At 43.5% G+C, this 24,718-nt stretch overlaps 1 protein-coding gene across 1 annotated transcript in view; it reads right to left on the minus strand.

Annotated features, from left to right (window-relative positions):
- Window positions 1-523: 523 nt before the first annotated feature.
- Window positions 524-24,718, minus strand: part of OSTF1 (osteoclast stimulating factor 1) — a 68,784-nt gene continuing 44,589 nt past the window's right edge. Inside the window, exons 8-10 of the mRNA XM_077249029.1 lie at window positions 18,969-19,047; window positions 16,785-16,883; window positions 524-1,194 (exon numbers count right to left, since the gene is read on the minus strand). Coding sequence (XP_077105144.1) covers window positions 1,136-1,194; window positions 16,785-16,883; window positions 18,969-19,047 — 237 coding nt within the window. The 3' untranslated portion in view covers window positions 524-1,135. The remainder of the gene's footprint in view (window positions 1,195-16,784; window positions 16,884-18,968; window positions 19,048-24,718) is intronic.

Genomic DNA, 24,718 nt, shown 5'->3' on the forward strand with positions numbered 1-24,718 from the left:
TACATCTTGGAAGAAAGAGAGAAAAAAAAAATAAAGTGCAAAAATCAAAATTAGTCACAGTGGGAAGCAGGTTGAATAGATACAAAGCTCCAGAATCCCTACATAACGTTCAGCTAAGGTCAGTGGGGCGCTAACTGCATGTTATTGTTTAGATCAATGTATATAGCATGCAGTAAGCGCCCTCTAGTGGTAGACAAAATGTTACGCTTCTGACTATATTTATGGAAGGAATTTAGAGCTCTTTATTAAATTAATACTTGACCACTATATATTGTGAAATTAATCAGCACATACGTGGACACAAAAAAATGACATGGAGTTAGAAAATAGATAATGACTTAAGGACAAGACCGATGGCAGGTATAAACGTCGCATCTATGGCAGAATAGAGATGCTTTGGGGATTTTTTTCACGTGATATTGGATACCAATTGTTTTATTAATGACTTCAGGATAATCCGCTTTAATAATGTGTGCATGTGTCATAAGGCTGTTGCATCATTACAATACAAGATCCATTTAAAGACTTTAAAGACCATTTATTATATGCAAAAAGTTAAATACAACCAAGGTCTGATTGTCAAATAATTAAAAAAAAAAAATAAACATTTAATTTATGTTAAAAGTTTTTTTGGGTTTTTTCAGTCACTTAAAATATTTTGATCATGAAGATTTATTAGGTGAAGAGCGGATGAAAATTAAAGACACTGATCAAAGTTGGATGTTGTTAGACGCTGAACAAAAAGAAACATTTAAAGTAGTATAAAAAGTCAAGTGCAGGCATAGGAAAACCAAATGACCTCCTATTAGGTGGACGCGGGTAACAAACATGGAATGGATTCAATTTCTTCCAGGGAAACAGTATTATAAGGCATTTTGCATAATGTTACAGAAATACTGGGCCTCCTTTATCATAACCGCCTAAAAGACAACCCTAGTCTTGTTTCCGACCACCACCACAAGGCAGGTTTCTTTGGACCAGCACTGAGGTCCTAATGGCTGAAGAACAAGGGTGGCTTTTCTATTAGACAGTTTTGATAACGTTCTCCCGCTGACTCTTTGCATAGCTTGGGTGCTCTTCAGATGAAGACGTGCACGGAATTGCAGGATTTCTAGAGGAACCATCGCGCAGACGACTAGTCAGAGTCTTCATCATCAAGGTATTCTTCTGCGTTGCTGGACGATCGTACAATGTCTACAAAAACAAAGGTGAAGGATGAAGAGATCCATAACGTCTCGAGATATATACTAAGCAGAGGATTAATGAAATCAACATGGTTTCTCCTTCTCTATAGTAAAACTGGCAGATTGTGTCCACGTGTTGGTAGCATGACCAACATATGCCTGACAGTAATAGGTAAAAAATAGAGTATGCTGCTGGCCACCGAGTAGACATACTGAGCCACATGTGTTCCACAATTCTGGGTGCAGATTCTGAGTGCTGAACTTCTACTCACAAAGACCTGGTTCTGAACAGGACTTCATCATGGAAAGGATACCGTGCTCCTGGCATTAAAGGGACAAAGGCCAACTTCAGTGGTATATTTAACGCTACTCCTGACCGCCATGGTTAATTCTAATTTTTGCGATTTTGTTTTTTCCTCCGCTTATTCCAAATATCATAACTTTCTTATTTCTCGGTCACGTAACCATACAATGTCTTGTTTATTGTGGGACAAGTTATAGTTTTGAATGACAGAATTTATTTTACCATATAATTTACTAAAAATGGGAAAAAAATGTCAAGCCTGGTGAAAAGAAAATACACAATACCACATTATTTTTGCTTTTTTTTTTTTGCAGTGCTGTAAAAATTACCTGGAAACAGGATTCTACAGCTCAGTACCACTATGGCAAACCAATCTAGTTTTTGTTTTTTTTCATTATTTTAGCAGTAAAAAAAATAATCTGAAATTAGTATATTATAAAAAAGTAAAAAATAGTTATGTTGCCATTGTTGTTAGGTAATAACGGTTTTTCTGTCGATAAACAATTTTGTACAATTTTGGGGTAGATACAATGCTTTTATTGTATTGTATTTTAGGGAAATGTGCTTTTTTTCTTTGCAGTACTGCCTTTACCATATAGATTAAATAATTTTACATCCTGATAGATTGGACTTTTACAGACAACAATTTTTTTTTCAGATCTTTATTTTGAAAAGAGGGAAGAGTGAGTGACCCGACCATTTATTTTTTCTCTCTTTACTTCTTTAGTCTCTGCAGAGGGCTTGAACCTGCAAAACATCTTATTGTTTGTACTGCATATTACAATACATTTGCACTTCAGTATGTAGCTAAAAATTATATATATGCCGCTTTCAGAGATGAAGCTAGCAGCTTAAATCAAAGTTTTGCTGCTATTATAAGCAGCTGCAGGCTGTATAACACAGCCTGAACCCAGTATCTGCCAAACATGATGAAGATATGGCGAAACGTGTGTAGAGGCGGCAGGCTGGGATCCTCTCACTCTTATCTTGTCAGTACTAGCCCAACACATGCTCCTTATATCTTTGTTCTGCACAGTACGCACCTTACCTTATCATGACTCAATACATTTGATCATGTTCTGACATTTACCACCTTACATGAGGCCGTTACATTATGCTTGGGTTTCATGTGTGGGTGCCAGACTTAACCATGACTGTGTTCACATTAACTCTTTACTGCTGCACTGTTTATGCACACCGATTAACTGCCTGACAAGAATTTACTTTATTTGCAATTAGCATCTATTTGCAATATAACAGACAGGGCTTCACGCTTTGAACAAACTTACTTGCCTTACATATCTGTACTCAGGCTATACTTTCCATTACTGATCCCTTAATTATTCCTGCTTTGGTAGTGATACCCTGTTCAGACTTGTTTTTAATGTGTTAATAATGCTAATAAAAGTTATCTTATGGTTGAATAAACTCTTTGATCCTCTGTTGCTTTAATTATGCTTACTGGGGTCCCTTGTGTTTATACTGATTTTTGAGTTTTCACCTTCATATTTTCCTTACTTATTTTGAGAAACCTCTTGCCAAATATGTATGTTAAAATACATGCAATTAATGTATGTTAAGAGGTTAAATACATGCAACTGATTTTGTAATAGTGTTCATTACAAATTTTGGACCGTTAGGCTAACGTATAGTCTATAATTTGGAGGGCTGTTTTCTATTATCTGATTGATTTAATAATCTATGTAAAGGGAACCTGTCAGCAGGATTTTATCAAGTTAACTACAGGCATTGTCAGGTTGTCAGTTGTTAAACTGATTAAAATGATACCTGGAGTGAATAAATCCATCTTGTGGTTCTTGTATAATCAGTGTTAGAAGTTTCCAGTTAATGAGATGCCCGTGCTCCAGAGCGGGACTGTAGCCAGAGTCTTATCTTCCTACTCGAAGCCAGAGAAACCAAGGAAAGACCGGCCCACTGGCAGCCCCAAAGCACAAACATGTTCCTCATCATAGAGAGAGACACACACACACAGACAGCTCGTGCTTCGGGGCGGCCTGTGGGCAGGTCTTTCCTTGGTTTCTCTAGCCTAAAGCAGGAAGATAAGACACTGCCTACAGTTCCGTCCCAAAACACAAACAGTCTATCTATGATGAGGAACATGTTTGTGCTTCGGGGCGGCCTGTGGACGGGTCTTTCCTTGGTTTCTCTGGCTTAGGGCAGGAAGATAAGACTCTGTCCTACAGTTCTGCCTGCATGGGCATATCATTAACTAAAAACTTCTAACTCTGATTACACAAGAACCACAAGATGGATTTCTTCACTCCAGGTATCATTTTAATCAGTTTAACACTGCTAACCTGACAGTGTCTGTAGGTTACTTAACAAAATCCTGCTGACAAGTTCGCTTTAAGTTGTAAATAATTAGAAGGGTAGGGACATAATCTACTATATACTGTAATTGTCTAAGGGTCACTTCCGTCTGTCTGTCTGTCCTGGAAATCCCTTGTCACTCATTGGTCGCGGCTGCACAGTCCGGCCGAGAATTAGTCCCTCCCTACTCCCCAGCCGTCAGTGCCCGCTCCATACTCCCCTCCAGTCTGCGCTCACACAGGGTTAATGGCAGCGTTAACGGACCGCGTTATGCCGCGGTGTAACGCACTCCGGTAACGCTGCTATTAACCCTGTGTGACCAAATTTTTACTATTGATGCTGCCTATGCAGCATCAATAGTAAAAAGATCTAATGTTAAAAATAATTTAAAAAATAAAAAATAGTTATATACTCACCGTCCGTAGGCCCCCCGGAACCAGAACAGGCCTTTCCAGCGCCTTGCGACGCTCCGGTGACCACACAATGCATTGCGATCTCGCGAGATGACCGCGAGACCGCTACGTCATCTCGCGAGACCGCAATGCACTCTTGGGACCGGAGCGTCGCGAGGAGCATCGGTAAATGCCTCGCCTGGATCCGGGGGGACAACGGAGGGAGAGTATATAACTATTTTTCATTGTAATTCTTTTTTTAACAGGGATATGATGCCCACATTGCTATATACTACGTGGGCTGTGCTATATACTGCGTGGGCTGTGCAATATCCTACGTGGCTGTGTTATACACTACGTGCGTGGGCTGTGTTATACACTACGTGCGTGGGCTGTGTTATACACTACGTGCGTGGGCTGTGTTATACACTACGTGCGTGGGCTGTGTTATACACTACGTGCGTGGGCTGTGTTATACACTACGTGCGTGGGCTGTTATGTACTACGTGAGCTGTGTTATATGCTACGTGGGCTGATACACTCTGTGGGCTGTGCTATATACTACGTGGCCAGCCGCGATCAGCGACAGGCGCAGTCCGGCCGCGAATTGGCGTGGGATTTGAACCACGCTTCGCTAATTGGTCGCGCCCGGCCGGCCGAATCCTGTGTATTCAATGTATTATTCTAAAATCTTCATAAATAAACTACATATATATTCTAGAATACCCGATACATTAGAATCGGGCTACCATCTAGTATTCTATAAGCATTCTTCTTTCACAGCTCGACACTACCTGATCTGATTAACCGCTTCATGACCGGAGATATTTTCGTTTTTGCGTCTTAGTTTTTTGCTCCCCTACTTTCCAGAGCCATAACTTTTTTATTTTTCGGTCAATATGGCCATGTGAGGGCTTGATTTTTGTAGGAAGAGTAGTACTTTTGAACACCACCATTGGTTTTAACATATCGTGTACTGGAAACAGGAAAAAAAATTCCAAGTGCGGTGAAATTGCCAAAAAAAAAGTGCAATCCCACAGTTTTGTTTTTTTTTGCTTTTGTACTATGTTCAATAAATGCTAAGGCTACTTTCACACTTGCGTCGGTACGGGCCCGTCGCAGTGTGTCGGGCTGACGTACTGACGCATGCTGTAAAATTTCTGCAAGACGTGGGCAGCGGATGCAGTTTTACAACGCATCCGCTGCCCATTCTGCAAGTCTATGGAGAAAAAAACGCATCCTGCGGGCAACTTTGCAGGATTCGTTTTTCCTCCAAAACGACGCATTGCGACGGCCATCACACAACGCTAGTGTGAAAGTAGCCTCAAACTGACCTGCCATTATGATTCTCCAGGTCATTAAGAGTTCATAGGCATGAAACATGTCTAGGTTTTTTTTTTTTTTTTTTATCTAAGTGGTGAAAAAAAATTCCAAACTTTGTTTAAAAAATAAAAAAAATTGAGTCATTTTTTGACACCCGTAGCGTCTCGATTTTTCTTAATCTTGGGTTGGGTGAGGGCTTATTTTTTGTGGGCCGAACAGCCGTTTTAAATTACACCACTTTGGTGCAGATACGTTCTTTTGATTGTCCATTATTGCATTTTAGTGCAATGTCGTAGCGACAAAAAAAAACGTAATTCTGACGTTTTAAATTTTTTTTTCTCGCTATGCCGTTTAGCGATCAGGTTAATCATTTTTTGTTATTGATAGGTTGCAGCGATACCAAATATGTGCATGTTTGATTTTTTTATTGTTTTATTTTGAATGGGGAGAAAGGGGGGTGATTTAACCTTTCATATTTTTAAAACCTTTTTTTTTTTTTTTTTACTTTTGGCATGCTTAAATAGCCTCCATGGGACTAGAAACTGCCATAACCCGATCAGCTCTGAAACATTCAGGCGATGATCAGATCACCTGTATGTAGCAGAATTACTCACTTGCTATGAGCGCCGACTATCGAGCAACCCGGCAGTGACAATCAGAGGTCTGCAGGAGACCTTAGTCATGCCGACCCATCGGTGACCCGGGTCACCAATGGGCGGATTTCCGGCACGCTTGCTGGAAGTGCATGTTAAATGTCGCTGTCAGAGTTTGAAAGTGTTATTTAACTAGTTAACAGCCGCGGGCAGATCGCGATTCCTCCCACAGCTGTTAGCGGCACGTTAGCTGTTCAAAAAAGCTAACATGTGCCGGAAGAGATGTGGGCTCACACCATAGGGAGGGTGTCCAACATCGGCGTATTATTACGGCCAATGTCAGAAAGGGGTTAAAGCAATATTCCCATCTCAAATAGTAGCAAACACATCCATTTAGAAATGTAGTACAGTTTTTCTGACTCACTATTACCCCATATGCAGGGCATTGCAGAAGCTTAGGTATGCAAGGTTACGACCACTAACAGCTGCCACTATATGAGTGGTTGTAACCCTGCATACCTAAGCAACCAATGCTCTGCACATGGGGTAAGCAACATAGCTAATCGGAAGAAAAAAGAATCTAATTGGAGGCATTTGCTAAGATTAATACACCTACTACATATTGGCACAGGATCTTGGAAATGGGAATACCCCATTAACTGTGAATCAAGTACTGCGATATAAAGAAGCTGTAGAACCCAAAATAGGCAACATTTTTCATGAAACTTATCTGCAAAACGGCTTTTTACCTAAAAACACATGATTGGCCAAGAATTTTAGGCATAAAGTTGCGCAGACAGATGTTAGCTTAACCCTATAGGAAGTTATTAAACACACTGCAAGCAGTGCATCTTTTCAGCATTCCACTTTGCTTTCAGTGCACAGAAATCGCTCAAAAGAATGAATGCATGCATTTCTATATAACAAACACTTTTGTTCAGTCTTTTTGGTGTAGTTTAACCCCTTTCTGTCATTGGACATACTATTCCGTCCATGTGGGGTGGGCCCTACTTCCCAAGGACGGAATAGTACGTCCAGCGCGATCGGCCGCGTTCACGGGGGGGGGGGGGGAGCGCAGCCGATCGCGGCCGGGTGTCAGCTGACTATCGCAGCTGACATCCGGCACTGTGTGCCCCTGGCACATTAACCCCCGGCACACTGCGATCAAACATGATCGCAGTGTTCCGGCGGTACAGGGAAGCATCGCGCAGGGAGGGGGCTCCCTGCGTGCTTCCCTGAGACGATCGGTACAAGGCGATGTGCTCACCTTGTACCGAGCGTCTCCTCCCTGCAAGCCCCAGATCCAAAATGGCCACGGGGCTGCATCCGAGTCCTGCAGGGAGGTGGCTTCACTGCGTCTGCTCAGAGCAGGCGCCAGGAGAAGTGCACGTCAGATCGGCGATCTGTCACTTTACTGTGATGCCCCCCCGGGGCAAACTAAAAATGTAAAAAAAAATATATATATTACGTAAAAAAAAAATATATATTGTTCCAATAAATACATTCCTTTAGCTAAATAAAAAAAACAATAAAAGTACACATATTTAGTATCGCCGCGTCCGTAACGACCCGACCTATAAAACTGTCCCACTAGTTAACCCCTTCAGTGAACACCGCTAAAAAAAAAAAAAACAGGCAAAAAACAACGCTTTATTATCATACCGCCAAACAAAAAGTGGAATAACATGCGATCAAAAAGACGGAAATAAATGAACATGGTACCGCTGAAAACGTCATCTTGTCTCGCAAAAAACGAGCCGCCATACAGCATCATCAGCGAAAAAATAAAAAAGTTATAGTCCTCAGACTAAAGCGATGCAAAAATAATTATTTTTTCTATAAAATAGTTTTTATCGTCTAAAAGCGCCAAAACATAAAAAAAAATGATATAAATGAGGTATCGCTGTAATCGTACTGACCCGAAGAATAAAACTGCTTTATCCATTTTACTAAACGCGGAACGGTATAAACGCACCCCCAAAAAGAAATTCATGAATAGCTGGTTTTTGGTCATTCTGCCTCACAAAAATCGGAATAAAAAGCGATCAAAATCTGTCACGTGTCCGAAAATCTTACCAATAAAAACGTCAACTCGTCCCGCAAAAAACAAGACCTCAAATGACTCTGTGGACCAAAATATGGAAAAATTATAGCACTCAAAATGTGGTAACGCAAAAAACATTTTTTGCAATAAAAAGCGTCTTTTAGTGTGTGACGGCCGCCAATCCTAAAAATCCGCTAGAAAACCCGCTATAAATAGTAAATCAGACTCCCCCCCTTCATCACCCCCTTAGTTACGAAAAATAAAAAAATTAAAAAAAATGTATTTATTTCCATTTTCCCATTATGGCTAGGGTTAGGGCTAGGGCTAGGGTTGGGGCTAAAGTTAGGTTTAGGGTTTGGATTACATTTACGGTTGGGAATAGGGTTGGGATTAGGGTTAGGGGTGTGGTTAGGGTTACAGTTGAGATTAGGGTTAGGGGTGTGTTTGGATTAGGGTTTCAGTTATAATTGGGGGGTTTCCACTGTTTAGGCACATCAGGGGCTCTCCAAATGCAACATTGCGTCCGATCTCAAATCCAGCCAATTCTGCGTTGAAAAAGTAAAACAGTGCTCCTTCCCTTTCGAGCTCTCCCGTGCTCACAAACAGGGGTTTACCCCAAAATATGGGGTATCAGCGTACTCAGGACACATTGGACAACAACTTTTGGGGTCCAATTTCTCCTGTTACCCTTGGGAAAATACAAAACTGGGGGCTAAAAAAAAAATGTGTGTCAATAAAAAAAAAAAAAAAATTTTTTATTTTCACGGCTCTGCGTTATAAACTGTAGTGAAACACTTGGGGGTTCAAAGTTCTCACAACACATCTAGATAAGTTCCTTGGGAGGTCTAGTTTCCAATATGGGGTCACTTATGAGGGGTTTCTACTGTTTAGTTACATCAGGGGCTCTGCAAATGCAATGTGACGCCCGCAGACCAATCCATCTAAGTCTGCATTCCAAATGGCGCTCCTTCCCTTCCGAGCTCTGCTATGTGCCCAAACAGTGGTTTACCCCCACATATGAGGTATCAGCGTACTCAGGACAAACTGGACAACAACTGTTGGGGTCCAATTTCTTCTCTTACCCTTGGGAAAATAAAAAATTGGGGGCGAAAAGTCATAGTTACTCACCGATAACGGTGTTTCTCGGAGCCCATGACAGCACTACGGAGAGAGGGGATCGGCCCTTCAGGGACAGGAAACCTACAGATAAAAGGGCGGTACCTCTCCCTCGCATCAGTTGGTTTACAGAGCATCGGAGGACCTCCAGGTTAGTTACAACAGAGAAAAAACCATATGACATTTCTTAAAAAAAGGAACCCCGTGCCTAGACTATATTATATAAATCATATGTAATTAAAGGTGCTCACCGCACTCGTGATGGGAGGGAATAAGCGAGTGCTGTCATGGGCTCGGAGAAACACCGTTATCGGTGAGTAACTATGACTTTCTCAGTCCCCCATGACAGCACTACGGAGAGAATTGCAGAGACTAAGCTTAGGGAGGGACCACCGCCTCAAGAACCCTTCGACCGAAGGTCAAGACGGACACAGAGGCTAGATTTAATCTATAGTGTCTAAAAAAGGTTGACGGTGATGACCAGGTGGCCGCTTTACAGATTTGTTCTATTGATACCTCTGACCTCTCAGCCCATGAGGTAGCTACTGCTCTTGAGGAATGCGCTCTTGTACCGTCCGGGATCGCATTCCCCATGGATGAGTATGCCAACGCTATTGCCTCTTTTATCCACCTTGCCAAAGTACCTTTAGATGCCCGGAATCCTTTTCTGGGACCCTGAAAACAGACAAACAAAGAGCCTTCCTTCCTATACTCCCTGGTGGAATCTAGGTATTGGACTAGGCATCTTCTGACATCTAGATTATGGAAGTTCTGCTCTCTCTCATTTCTGGGGTTCAGGCAGAAGGACGGCAGGGATATTTCTTGTGACCTATGGAATTTTGACGCCACTTTTGGCAAATAGGCCGGGTCAGGTCTAAGAGTGACTATCATCCATTATTTTCGTAAAGGGTGGGTTAGAGGATAAGGCTTGAATATCGCTTATTCTGCGCGCAGATGTTAAGGCTACCAGAAGAATCGTCTTAAGTGATAGTGTTTTAATGGGAATCATGTCTATGGGTTCAAATGAAGGACTAGATAACGCCGAGAGAACTAAATTTAAGTCCCATGGGGGCATCTTTTGGGTAACTACAGGTTTTGCTCTTGTTACCGCTTTAATGAATCTTATTATCCATGGGTTAGCTGCAATATTCTGGTTATAGAGTGCTCCCAGGGCTGCTATCTGTACCTTAAGAGTACTAACCGCTAACCCCTGTTCCAGACCTTTTTGTAGGAACTCAAGTATTTTATTAATTGAGGGATCCTCCTGGATTTTTACTTTGGAAATAGACAAGAATTTTTTCCATGTTTTCCCATATATTTTAGTAGTAACAGGTTTTCTACATTTTAACAATGTAGCAACTAAGTTGTCTGAGAAGCCCCTTTCTTTTAATAGTCCCCGTTCAAAAGCCAGGCTGTCAAACGCAAGATTGGTCCTTGCTGTAGTAGGTCTGGCAAATTCGGTAGAACCCATGGGTCTGAGACCGATAGCATCCTTAGCCAGGAAAACCATGTCCTCTTTGGCCAGAAAGGGGCAATAAGGATCATTTTTGTTTTGTCCTATCTGACCTTCCGAATAACTGCCGGAATCAGAATGATTGGCGGAAAAGCGTATGTCAGCTTGTGTGTCCATGGGATCAGAAAGGCATCCAGAGCTTGGGGATTCCCTTCCAGGCTTAGTGAGCAAAATTTGCTTACTTTTTTGTTTTTGCAATTGGTGAACAAGTCTATTGTTGGGGTTCCCCACATTCCCGTGATCTGGTTGTAGACAGACTGATTCAGGGACCACTCGCCTTGTTTCAACTGGGTTCGACTCAAGTAGTCTGCTTTCTCGTTTTTTGAACCCTGAATATGTAGCGCAGAAAGGGATAGATTTTTTTCCGCAAGGCTGATAATTTTGGCGGAGGAACTCATCAGTGACCGAGACCTTGTTCCTCCCTGGTGATTTATATATGCTACTGTCACTATGTTGTCCGAGAAAATTCGGACATGATGTCTCCGAATGTAGGTTAGGAAAGATAGAAGAGCACGATGCACCGCCCAAAGTTCTTTTTGGTTTGAGGATGCTGACAGTTCCTGAATTGACCAGTTGCCCTGAGCCACTCTGTCTTCCATGTGGGCCCCCCACCCCCTGGGACTCGCATCGGTTGTTATTACCCGAGATATTTTTGGTACCCAAGGAATTCCTTTTGAAATATTCTGGTTCTTTCCCCACCAGAGAAGGGAATGAATAACAGAGGAATTTAGAGTGACCCTGCTTTCCAAATTGTTTTTTAATATTAACTGCCATTCTAGTATGTGCCACTGAAGCTCCCTTGTGTGGAATTGTGCGAAAGGTATCGCCGGCAGGCATGAAGATAGAGAGCCCAGTAGTGACATTGCCCTCCTTAGAGTCATGGAGGGGTTTTGTAGGGTCTGTGCTATCATGGTTAATATTTTGTCTTTTTTGGGGCCAGGGAGTCGGCATTCTTGAACCTGGGAGTCTAACGTCAGCCCTAGGAACTCCTGTACTTGACAGGGTTCCAACTTTGATTTTTTTATATTTATGAGCCAACCCAAGTCCGTTAGAATAGACATTACTCGGTCTCTTTGTTGTCTGCAACTTTGAGCCGAGTCGCTTGCAATAAGAAAATCGTCCAAGTAAGGGACTATGATAATGTTTTGTTCCCTTATGTGGGCCATCATTTCCGCTACTATTTTCGTGAATATTCGCGGAGCAATTGAGATCCCGAACGGGAGGGCCCTGTACTGGAAGTTTCTTATTTTTCCTTCTAAGGAGACCGCCATCCTGAGAAATTTTTGAGATTGTTCGTGGATGGGCACATGGTAGTATGCGTCGGTTAGGTCTATCACGACCATGTAGCAATTTGGGAAAATAATTTTTATTGTAGACTTTATTGTTTCCATTTTGAACTTGTGATTTCTTACATAACTGTTTAAGTTTCTTAGGTTTATAATTGTCCGAAAGGACCCGTCGGGTTTCGGTACTAGAAACAGAGGGGAGAAAAACCCTTCCTCCATTTCTTGAGGGGAGTTTTCCTGAATTACGGATTTCTGCAGTAGGGAAATAATTTCTCTCTCTAATGCCGCTTGTTCCGCTGCCGAAGACCTTGCTTTTGTCACTATGTAATTTCGGGGGGGGGGGGGAGAAAGAAAATCTATTTTTAGACCGGATTGTATGAGTTTTAAAATCCAGGTGTTGTTGAATATTTTCTTCCAGGCAGGAAGAAATGAGGTGAGCCTTCCCCCCACCGTAGGGAAAATGTCATTTGGAGGGCTTTTTGTCACGGGAGATGTTGCCAAAAAGGTAACCTCTATCTCGTCTTCTCCCTTCTTCCCATTTATTCTGTTCTCTGGGAGGTCTCAGACGAAAAAAATTTTGGTTCCGAAAGGACTGTTTAAATGGGGCTGGTCCCAGGTTTGGAAACCCCTTCTTTTTGTCTCCAGCTTTCTGGAGGATGTCATCCAGGGTTTCCCCAAATAAGAAATTCCCCTCATATGGGATAGAACACAATTTTAGCTTTGTCTGGAGATCCCCTGGCCAGCTCTTAAGCCATAGGGTTCTTCTAGCTGCGTTGGAGAAGGCAGCGGCCTTGGATGTTAAACGTACTGAGTCCGCTGAGGAGTCCGCTAGGAACGCTGCTGCTGCCCTAATTGCAGGGATTGAGTCTAGCAATTTACTCCTGGGTGACCCATCCTTAATCTGGCTTTCCAGCTGGTCAACCCACACCATCAAAGACCTGGAGGTGCAGGTCGCTGCAACTGCAGGTCTCAAGCTACCTCCAGCCGATTCCCATGCCCCTTTAAGAAAGGTATCCGCTTTCTTATCTAAAGGGTCTATGAGGGTGCCCATATCCTCAAACGGGAGCGCAAATTTTTTCGAGGCTTTGGCCACTGCTACGTCCAATTTTGGTGCCTTGTCCCAAGAAGTGGATGCCTCGTCCTCAGAGGGACACTTTCTTTTAAGCGAGGGCACTGAAGAATTTCTCCTGTCCGGTTTCTCCCATTCTTTTTTGATCAGTGTCTGGACATTGGAATTTAATGGAAAAGTTCTCCGCTTTTTTTGTCCCAGACCTCCGAACATTATATCTTGAGCCGTTTTATCGGGTCTGGGGTCCTCAACCCCCATAGTGGCTCTGACGGCTTTTACTAGAGTGTCCACTTCCTCTAGTGGGAAGCAATGACGGCCCGAATCTTCATCGGAGGAAGATAGGGAGGATTTGGAATCGTCAGAATCCACGTCCTCAGATGAGGATCGGACAGAGTGGGAATATACAGTCTCCTTCACCTTATCCTTCCCTTTTTTGGAAGATAACAGGGCATTCTGAACTTCAGATCTAATTATAGTTTTAAGTTCAGATGCGAAATCAGGGGTTTCTTCACACAATAAACGCTGAATGCAAGCTTTGTAAAAAGCTTTTTGCTCCAGGTTACCAGCAAAGCTTTGCTACAGGTGGGGCAGGCCCTATTTTTCTTTTTCTCCAGGCTCTTCTTACCCTAGTAAGGGAGAAGAGGGAACCCCATTATAAAATATGTACTTTCACGGAGATCACTCACCATTCGGATGTGGAGGCAGGTACCGATTCTGGAGGAGGGCCCGGGTCTGGTAGAGGAGTCTCTTGAGGAGGGGAGTTAGTCCTTGCAGCAGATCTGCTGCGCTGCGTGGACCGACTGCTAGACCCACTTCTTCTGGAGCTCTTGGGGTCCACCTTCTTATGGTGCTGCGGCCTGGGGTGCAGCTGCTGTGGATCGCTGTCCTCCATGGTTACAGGGAGATAGTTGTTGCACTGTGTGCACCATCTCCCTATTTGAATCCGGCGCCACCTCCGGCGTTCTACCCGCACGTCCGGTCCTGCGCACATCCACCCGGGAGAGGAGATTACCGCGCATGCGCGCGGAGATGACCCGGAAGTTAATGCCGCATTTCCGGAGCGGCGGCCATCTTTCTGCACCCGGAGCGTGCAGTAGCCGGCACAGGAGCTCCGGGTGACCAGCGCCCCTTCCTCCCTCAGGGTCTGGCGGCGGTCTCTCCCCCGCACACCCTGAAGAACCCCTCGGTTCCAGCGGTGGCGGCTTCGGGTGCCGGACAAGCCGCGGCAGGAGCCTCCTCGCTGCCGGAACCCGACTGCCCGGTCCCGGTCCGCGATACGGCTTCTCAGGTACCACCGAGAAGAGGTTCCCCGTCAGGGAAAGGAAACCAACTGATGCGAGGGAGAGGTACCGCCCTTTTATCTGTAGGTTTCCTGTCCCTGAAGGGCGGATCCCCTCTCTCCGTAGTGCTGTCATGGGGGACCGAGAAAAATAATTTTTGTGAAAAAATATGATTTTTTATTTTTACGGCTCTGCATTATAAACTTCTGTGAAGCACTTGGTGGGTCAAAGTGCTCACCACACATCTAGATAAGTTCCTTAGGGGGTCTACTTTCCAAAATGGTGTCACTTGTGGGGGGTTTCAATGTTTAGGCATATCAGGGGCTCTCCAAACGCAACATGGAGTCCCATCTGAATTCCAGTCAATTTTGCATTGAAAAGTCAAATGGCGCTCCTTCGCTTCCGAGCTCTGCCATGCGCCTAAACAGTGGTTTACCCCCATATATGGGGTATTGGCGTACTCAGGACAAATTGTACAACAACTTTTGGGGTCCGTTTTCTCCTGTTACCCTTGGTAAAATAGAACCAATTGGAGCTGAAGTAAATTTTTTGTGTAAAAAAGTTAAATGTTCATTTTTATTTAAACATTCCAAAAATTCCTGTGAAACACCTGAAGGGTTAATAAACTTCTTGAATGTGGTTTTGAGCACCTTGAGGGGAGCAGTTTTTAGAATGGTGTCACACTTGGGTATTTTCCATCATATAGACCCCTCAAAATGACTTCAAATGAGATGTGGTCCCTAAAAAAAAAAAATGGTGTTGTAAAAATGAGAAATTGCTGGTCAACTTTTAACCCTTATAACTCCCTAACAAAAAAAAATGTTGGTTCCAAAATTGTGCTGATGTAAAGTAGACATGTGGGAAATGTTACTTATTAAGTATTTTGTGTGACATATCTCTGTGATTTAATTGTATAAAAATTCAAAGTTGGAAAATTTTCAAATTTTCTCCAAATTTCCGTTTATTTCACAAATAAACGCAGGTAATATCAAAGAAATGTTACCACTATAATGAAGTACATTATGTCACGAGAAAACAATGTCAGAATCACCGGGATCCGTTGAAGCGTTCCAGAGTTATAACCTCATAAAGGGACAGTGGTCAGAATTGTAAAAATTGGCCCGGTCATTAACGTGCAAACAACCCTTGGGGGTAAAGGGGTTAAATGCTTCAGGTTTCTAAAAACTGTTTTCTGCTCGGACAACGTTCTGTTCTTTACAATGCAAGTCAATGGGAAAGATGCTTAGAATGAGACCACACATTTTTGGGGGGAGTGTTTCGCCATCGATTTTGTTTTAAAAAATAAAAAAAATTCTAAGGCTACTTTCACACGTCAGGTTTTTTTTGTTTCAGGCACAATCCGGCCAATTTTTTTAAAAAACTGCTCCGTCGCAAATAGTGAAAAACTGATGCATCGGATCAGTTTTGCTGCTGGATCCGTTTTAAGAAAGAAAGAAAGAAAGAAAGAAAGAAAGAAAGAAAGAAAGAAAGAAAGAAAGAAAGAAAGAAAGAAAGAAAGAAAGAAAGAAAGAAAGAAAGATTTTCCAGAATGGCAAAATGAATGATTTGTGTAAAAAACTGGATATTGTCACCGGATTCGGCCATTTCACCTTACGTTTCATACGTTTTTTACCGGATCAGTCGCTGTGCGGTTTTCCGCCGGACAGAAAAAAACGTTCTTTTGGACGTTTTCTCTGTCCGCCGGAAAACTAATTTTTGATGGATCCGGCAAAAAACGGATGAAACGTTAGGACATCAGGCGCAATCCGGCGCTAATACAACTCTATGAGGAAAACAGATTCTGCAAGAAAAAAAAAAACGGATCCATTTTTTTAAAAAATTTGCCAGATTGTGCCTTATGCCAAAAACCTGATGTGTGAAAGTAGCCTGTTTCTTCATTATTCCATGGGAGTGAAAAAACTAGAAAATGGTAGTAAAAAAATCATGGACGTCTTTTGGAGCACTTTGCCATCAATTTGGCTTAAATAAAACACTAGCAGTTTCGGTATTATTCAAGGAAGCTTCAGGAAAAAACGCTAGTTTCCAGAAGCGTCTTCTGCTTGAAAATCTCGCTAAGCTTGCCTTAGTTTAAAAACAATCGGCGCACATATCTCCTCAGTAGTTTTGGGTCGCTGGAACGTTTTTTTATTACATTTTCCCATAGACTTCTCTACAGGATTGGAAAAATGCATGGGGAAAAAAAGCCACAAAAGAAGTAAAGAAAATCATGAAGAATTGTGATTAGTGGCATCTGTACCACAGGAGAAACTTTGTAGGTTGAAAGAGGAAGAATTTTAAAATGTTAACCACCTTTTTAAGAACATAAATCATTGAAAAATGTTTACGTACCTTGTCCCTGTCTCCTTTTAAGCAGTGAGGCACATTGTGCATTAGTGGCCATATCCAAGGCCAATTTTTTCTCATTATTCCGTAAATCCGTCCTTGCTCCTATAAAAACAATTCATGCATATCAGAGGACACAGAGGTTTAAACCAGTCCGAGCTCCGCTCATGGTCACTTTACAATTTGTTTTTGTTTTTTTGATGCACAACTCTTTCCTTTTGTGAACACACTTCTAACATTAACAAGTGGTAAATTGACTTCTGAAGATACTTAAAAAATAATAAAGAAAATAGAATACATGTGGAAATATTTTTTATAACACCATGTTAAATGTAATGAACATTAAATAGTGAATGGATAGTACCAAAATAGATTAGGAAAAAATGAATAGAAATCACAGAATAGAATCTCCAAGAGTTGGATGGTACTAATATCCTGTTGGTGAATAAACTATAAAGCACTATGTGGGACCCCATTATACTGTATGGAGCACTATGTGGGGCCCCATTATCCTGTATGTAGAACTATGGGGCCCTATTATACTGTATGGAGGATTATGTGGAGCCCATTATACTGTAAGGAGGGCTATGTGGGGATTACAATTGGAGAATCAAACTGTGATGGGGGGGGGTCACAATTCTTTGTCAGGGGATTGTGAAGAGCAATACAGTAGGGTCATCATGCTGTATGTGGCAGAATTCATTGTGGGGGTATCATACTGTGTTTCGGGCACTTTTGTTGGCAAAATAAAATACTTTATCTGTATTATTCAAAGCTTTTTATCCTCTGTTAATACATATTTAATCCAATATTTTACTCTAAGATCTACTTATTATAATCTACTTTGTTCATGGGACAACCCTTTAAGTTTGTTTCCATATGAAAAAGTTCACAATTATATTTGATAAGGAAAAACCTCCTCGATTGTAGCCTTTTTTTTTCCAAAAATATGAAGGTTGGCCTGAGATTTTGTTCAAGCTTTTAATTTTGCCCCTCTGTGTATTTGAGTTTGACATCCCTACGCTAAGGGCATTGGAAAATGCAATCACATGACTGATAAGTGTATAGACGTCAAGTAAAAGTCATATGATTCACATTCAACTCTTTCTTACTTGATGAACGTTCCTATTACCGTATTTTCCGGCGTATAAGACGACCCCCCAACTTTACCAGTTAAAATATAAAATCTTCTTAAAAGTCGGGGGTCTTCTTATACACCGTATGTCGTCTTATAGGGCCGGTGAATATGTGCCTTTTTTTTTTTTGGGGGGGGGGGGGGGGGGGAGTGGTCCTGATGACGACGAGGGGGCGTCTCACAGGAAAGTGAGTATCCCCCATTACCTCATCATAGCGCTGCAGCGTGGGGTCTCTGTGCTGGGAGCGGCGGCTGCTGTGCTGTGGGGCGGCGGCTCCTCTTCTGCAGTGTGGGGCCTCTGGTGCTGTGGGGCGGCGTATCTTCATGCAGTCGGGGCTCCTCCGGCATCTCCCTAAAGCCCGGAGTCCCCGCTGGCAGCTCCATCGGTACAATACGGTGGCCTCCGGGAAAATGGCCGCTGCTCAGATTCAGATCTCGTCCCGAGATCTCGGGAGACGAGATCTGAATCTGAGCAGCGGCCATTTTCCCGGAGGCAGCTCAATAGGTGCGATGCGGTGGCCTCCGGGAAAATGGCCGCTGGGGGCGGCGCATGCTCAGATTCAGATCTCGTCCCAAGATCTCGAGACACGAGATCTGAATCTGAGCAGCGGCCATTTTCCCGGAGGCCACCGTATTGTACCGATGGAGCTGCCAGCGGGGACTCCGGGCTTTAGGGAGATGCCGGAGGAGCCCCGACTGCATGAAGATACGCCGCCGCCCCACAGCACCAGAGGCCCCACACTGCAGAAGAGGAGCCGCCGCCCCACAGCACAGCAGCCGCCGCTCCCAGCACAGAGACCCCACGCTGCAGCGCTATGATGAGGTAATAGGGGATACTCACTTTCCTGTGAGACGCCCCCTCGTCGTCATCAGGACCACTCCCCCCCCCCACCCACCATATACACCCGGCGTACAAGGCGATACCCGGCGTATAAGACGACCCCCGACTTTTAAGAAGATTTTCAGGGGTTAAAAAGTCGTCTTATACGCCGGAAAATACGGTAACAATAAGATAGCTCCTTTTGTGACGACAAAAAAAAAAGTAACAAACTCACCTTTTAAGAGCAACAATTCTATGATGTCGGCATATCCTTTCCATGCAGCAGCATGCAGAGAAGTGTCACCAAGCTTGTTCTAACAGATTAAAGCAAAGCATAAGCCTCAGTTTCTCTACTTGACAACGCACACAGATAAAAGCACGTCTAAATAGTATGATTCCCTATGCCTTCACACTCACAAGATCTGCTCTACTCACAGTACAGGAATATTTCTTCTAACATAAGGGCGAGATGTATGTTACCAAGAGCAGATTTTGGAAAAGGTTGAAGACGTCAGGAGAACTACTGAGAATACAGTGATTAAAGAGAGAAAACCCTCAGCTCAGGTCCATGATATCCATTTTATTTGGGTCTGTAACTGGATGTGTCAATTCTGTGTCTTTATAGAGAGATCTCCAGTATGTACATTATAATCTAATATATAAAGCTGAATGTGTGTATGTGTGTATGTATGTCCGGGATTGCATCTAAACCGTCGCAGCTACAGCCACAAAATTTTGCACAGTCACACGTCTGGACCCCGAGAGCGTCATAGGCTATGTTGTGAGGTGAAATTTTAACCCCGCGCTTTCCAATTCACCAAACAATTTTGCCCCTATCTACATAATGGGGAAAAAGTGAAAGGAAAAGTGTTGGAGGCGTCACAGCTACAGGCACAAAATTTTGCACAGTCACACGTCTGGACCCTGAGAGCGTCAAAGCTATGTTGTGAGGTGAAATTTTAACCCCGCGCTTTCCAATTCACCAAACAATTTTGCCCCTATCTACATAATGGGGAAAAAATGAAAGGAAAAGTGTTGGAGGCAAATTAACAGCTGCCAGATGTGAACAATGAGGACTTAAAGAATGAGAGCGATGGCGCCAAAGAGTATATACTGTACAGTTGCTAAGGTGGGGTGTTGTGAGTTTGGTTTTTGGGCTCCCCCGGTGGTCACTGGTGGTACTGGACTTGTGTGCTTCACTTTCTCTGTTCACCTGTTTCCATCAGGATATGGGTGTATCCTATTTAGCCTTGCTGCTCAGTTATTCTAGTGCCGGCCATCAATGTAACCAGAGCCTTTCTGTTGCATGTTCCTGCTTCTAGACTACTATCAGCTAAGTTGGACTCTTAGTCCTAAGTTTGTTTTGCATTTTTGTTCCAGTTCACAGTTATGTTATTTTTCTGTAGCTGGAAGCTCTTGTGGGCCGAAATTGCCACTCCGGTGTCATGAGTTGACACATGAGTCTTAAAGTAATTTCGGGATGGTACTTTAATAGGGTTTTCAGCTGACCGTGAAGTTCCCTATTGTATCTTCTTGCTATCTAGTAAGCGGACCTCGCTTTGCTGAACCTACCTTCATACTGCGTATGTCTTTTCCTCTGAACTCACCGTCAATATATGTGGGGGGCTTCTGTCTCCTTTTTGGGGGAATTTCCCTAGAGGTAAGCCAGGTCTGTCTTTTCCTCTATTAGGGTTAGTTAGTCCTCCGGCTGGCGCTAGGCGTCTAGGGATAAAACGTAGGTACGCCACCCGGCCACTGTTAGTTGTGTGGGTAGGTTTAGCTCACGGTCAGCTCGAGATTCCATCACCCAAGAGCTGTTCTGTTATTTATGTTCTCTGACGTTCCCTTGCCATTGGGAACCATGACAGTATGGCCGGCCCAGTGTTAAAACCGTTGGCAGAAGAAAGGAGAGAAAAAGAAGTCTGCAGATTTTTTTTTTTTTTTTTTCCTCTGAGCTTGCTCTATAGTTGACTTAGTTGCATTTCTGCTCTAATTGCAGCCTTTGTCTCTCTCTCTCCTTCTAATCCTTGAATGGCTCTGATCTCACCTGATTAAAATGGATCCTCAGAGTTTGGCTACAGGTTTGAATAATCTTGCTACGAAGGTTCAAAATGTACAGGATTTTGTTATTCATGCTCCTATATCTGAACCTAGAATTCCTATACCAGAAATTTTCTCCGGGGATAGATCTCGTTTCCTGAATTTCAAAAATAATTGTAAATTATTTCTTTCCCTGAGATCTCGCTCCGCTGGAGATCCCGCACAGCAGGTTGGGATAGTAATTTCCTTGCTGCGGGGTGACCCTCAAGACTGGGCATTTGCATTGGCACCCGGGGATCCTGCATTGCTCAATGTGGATGCGTTTTTTCTGGCTTTGGGGTTGCTTTATGAGGAACCTAACTTAGAGATTCAGGCTGAAAAAGCCTTGATGGCCCTATCTCAAGGGCAAGATGAAGCTGAAATATACTGCCAAAAATTTCGTAAATGGTCTGTGCTTACTCAGTGGAATGAGTGCGCCCTGGCGGCGAATTTCAGAGAGGGTCTCTCTGATGCCATTAAATATGTTATGGTGGGGTTCCCTGCACCTACAGGTCTGAAGGAGTCCATGACAATGGCTATTCAGATTGATCGGCGTTTGCGGGAGCGCAAACCTGTGCACCATTTGGCGGTGTCTTCTGAGAAGGCTCCAGAAAATATGCAATGTGATAGAATTCTGTCCAGAAGCGAACGGCAGAATTTTAGGCGAAAAAATGGGTTGTGCTTCTATTGTGGTGATTCAACTCATGTTATATCAGCATGCTCTAAACGTACAAAAAAGGTTGATAAGTCTATTTCAATTGGCACTTTACAGTCTAAGTTTATTCTGTCTGTGACCTTGATTTGTTCATTATCGTCAATTACCGCGGATGCCTATGTCGACTCTGGCGCCGCTTTGAGTCTAATGGATTGGTCCTTTGCCAGGCGCTGTGGGTTTGATCTAGAGCCTCTGGAAGTTCCTATACCTCTGAAGGGTATTGACTCTACACCATTGGCTAGTAATAAACCACAATACTGGACACAAGTGACTATGCGTATGAATCCAGACCATCAGGAGATGATTCGCTTCCTTGTGTTGTACAATCTACATGACGTTTTGGTGCTCGGATTACCATGGTTACAATCTCATAACCCAGTCCTTGACTGGAAAGCAATGTCTGTGTTAAGCTGGGGATGTCAGGGGGCTCATGGGGACGTACCTTTGGTTTCCATTTCGTCATCTATTCCCTCTTGAGATTCCGGAATTTTTATCTGATTATCGTGATGTTTTTGAGGAGCCTAAGCTTGGTTCACTACCTCCTCACAGAGATTGCGATTGTACCATAGATCTGATTCCGGGCAGTAAATTTCCAAAGGGTCGTTTATTTAATCTATCTGTACCTGAACATGCTGCTATGCGAGAATATATTAAGGAGTCCCTGGAAAAGGGACATATTCGTCCTTCTTCATCTCCCTTAGGAGCCGGTTTTTTCTTTGTATCTAAAAAAGATGGCTCTTTGAGGCCGTGTATTGATTATCGACTCTTGAATAAAATTACAGTCAAATATCAGTATCCTCTGCCACTGCTAACTGATTTGTTTGCTCGAATAAAAGGGGCTAAGTGGTTCTCTAAGATTGATCTCCGTGGGGCGTATAATTTGGTGCGAATTAAGCAGGGGGATGAGTGGAAAACCGCATTTAATACGCCCGAGGGCCATTTTGAGTATTTAGTAATGCCTTTTGGTCTTTCAAATGCCCCTTCAGTCTTTCAGTCCTTTATGCATGACATTTTCCGTGAATATTTGGATAAATTTATGATCGTGTATCTGGATGATATTTTGATTTTTTCGGATGACTGGGATTCTCATGTCCAACAGGTCAGGAGGGTTTTTCAGGTTTTGCGGGCTAATTCCTTGTGTGTGAAGGGTTCTAAGTGTATTTTTGGGGTTCAAAAGATTTCTTTTTTGGGGTACATTTTTTCCCCCTCTTCCATTGAGATGGATCCTGTCAAGGTTCGGGCTATTTGTGATTGGACGCAACCTTCTTCTCTTAAGAGCCTTCAGAAATTTTTGGGCTTTGCTAATTTTTATCGTCGATTTATAACTGGTTTTTCTGATGTTGCTAAACCTTTGACTGATTTGACCAAAAAGGGTGCTGATGTTGCTGATTGGTCCCCTGCTGCTGTGGAGGCCTTTCGGGAGCTTAAGCGCCGCTTTTCTTCCGCCCCTGTGTTGCGTCAGCCTGATGTTACTCTTCCTTTTCAGGTCGAGGTCGATGCTTCCGAGATCGGAGCTGGGGCGGTCTTGTCGCAGAAAAGTTCCGACTGCTCCGTGATGAGACCTTGTGCGTTCTTTTCTCGAAAATTTTCGCCCGCCGAGCGAAATTATGATATTGGTAATCGGGAGCTTTTGGCTATGAAGTGGGCTTTTGAGGAGTGGCGTCATTGGCTTGAGGGGGCTAGACATCAGGTGGTGGTATTGACCGATCACAAGAATTTGATTTATCTTGAGTCTGCCAGGCGCCTGAATCCTAGACAGGCGCGCTGGTCGTTGTTTTTCTCTCGGTTTAATTTTGTGGTCTCATACTTACCAGGTTCTAAAAATGTGAAGGCGGATGCCCTTTCTAGGAGTTTTGAGCCTGATTCCCCTGGTGATTCTGAACCTACAGGTATCCTTAAGGATGGGGTGATATTATCTGCTGTTTCCCCAGACCTGCGACGGGCTTTGCAGGAGTTTCAGGCGGATAGACCTGATCGTTGCCCGCCTGGTAGACTGTTTGTTCCTGATGATTGGACCAGTAGAGTCATCTCGGAGGTTCATTCTTCTGTGTTGGCAGGTCATCCCGGGATCTTTGGTACCAGGGATTTGGTGGCTAGGTCCTTCTGGTGGCCTTCCCTGTCTCGAGATGTACGAGTTTTTGTGCAGTCTTGTGATGTTTGTGCTCGGGCCAAACCTTGTTGTTCTCGGGCTAGCGGATTGTTGTTATCTTTGCCTATTCCGAAGAGGCCTTGGACTCACATCTCTATGGATTTTATTTCTGATCTCCCTGTTTCTCAGAAAATGTCTGTCATCTGGGTGGTGTGTGACCGTTTTTCAAAGATGGTTCATTTGGTGCCCTTGCCTAAGTTGCCTTCCTCATCCGAGTTGGTTCCTCTGTTTTTTCAAAATGTGGTTCGCTTGCATGGTATTCCGGAGAATATCGTTTCTGACAGGGGGACCCAGTTCGTGTCTAGATTTTGGCGGGCGTTCTGTGCTAGGATGGGCATTGATTTGTCTTTTTCGTCTGCGTTCCATCCTCAGACTAATGGCCAGACTGAGCGAACTAATCAGACCTTGGAGACTTATTTGAGGTGTTTTGTGTCTGCGGATCAGGATGACTGGGTTGCCTTTTTGCCGTTGGCGGAGTTTGCCCTCAATAATCGGGCTAGTTCTGCCACTTTGGTTTCTCCTTTCTTTTGCAATTCGGGGTTTCATCCTCGTTTTTCTTCCGGTCAGGTGGAGTCTTCGGATTGTCCTGGAGTGGATACTGTGGTGGATAGGTTGCATCGGATTTGGGAACAGGTGGTGGACAATTTGGAGTTGTCCCAGGAGAAGACCCGGCATTTTGCTAACCGCCGTCGTCGTGTTGGTCCTCGTCTTCGTGTTGGGGACTTGGTGTGGTTGTCTTCTCGTTTTGTCCCTATGAGGGTTTCTTCTCCTAAGTTTAAGCCTCGGTTCATCGGCCCGTATAAGATTTTGGAGATTCTTAACCCCGTGTCCTTTCGATTGGACCTCCCAGCATCTTTTTCTATCCATAATGTCTTCCATCGGTCATTATTGCGCAGGTATGAGGTACCGGTTGTGCCTTCCGTTGAGCCTCCCGCTCCGGTGTTGGTTGAGGGTGAATTGGAGTACGTTGTGGAGAAGATCTTGGACTCCCGTGTTTCCAGACGGAAACTTCAGTATCTGGTCAAGTGGAAGGGCTACGGTC

The sequence above is a fragment of the Ranitomeya variabilis genome, chromosome 1 (assembly GCF_051348905.1).
Source record: "Ranitomeya variabilis isolate aRanVar5 chromosome 1, aRanVar5.hap1, whole genome shotgun sequence".
NCBI lineage: Eukaryota > Metazoa > Chordata > Amphibia > Anura > Dendrobatidae > Ranitomeya > Ranitomeya variabilis.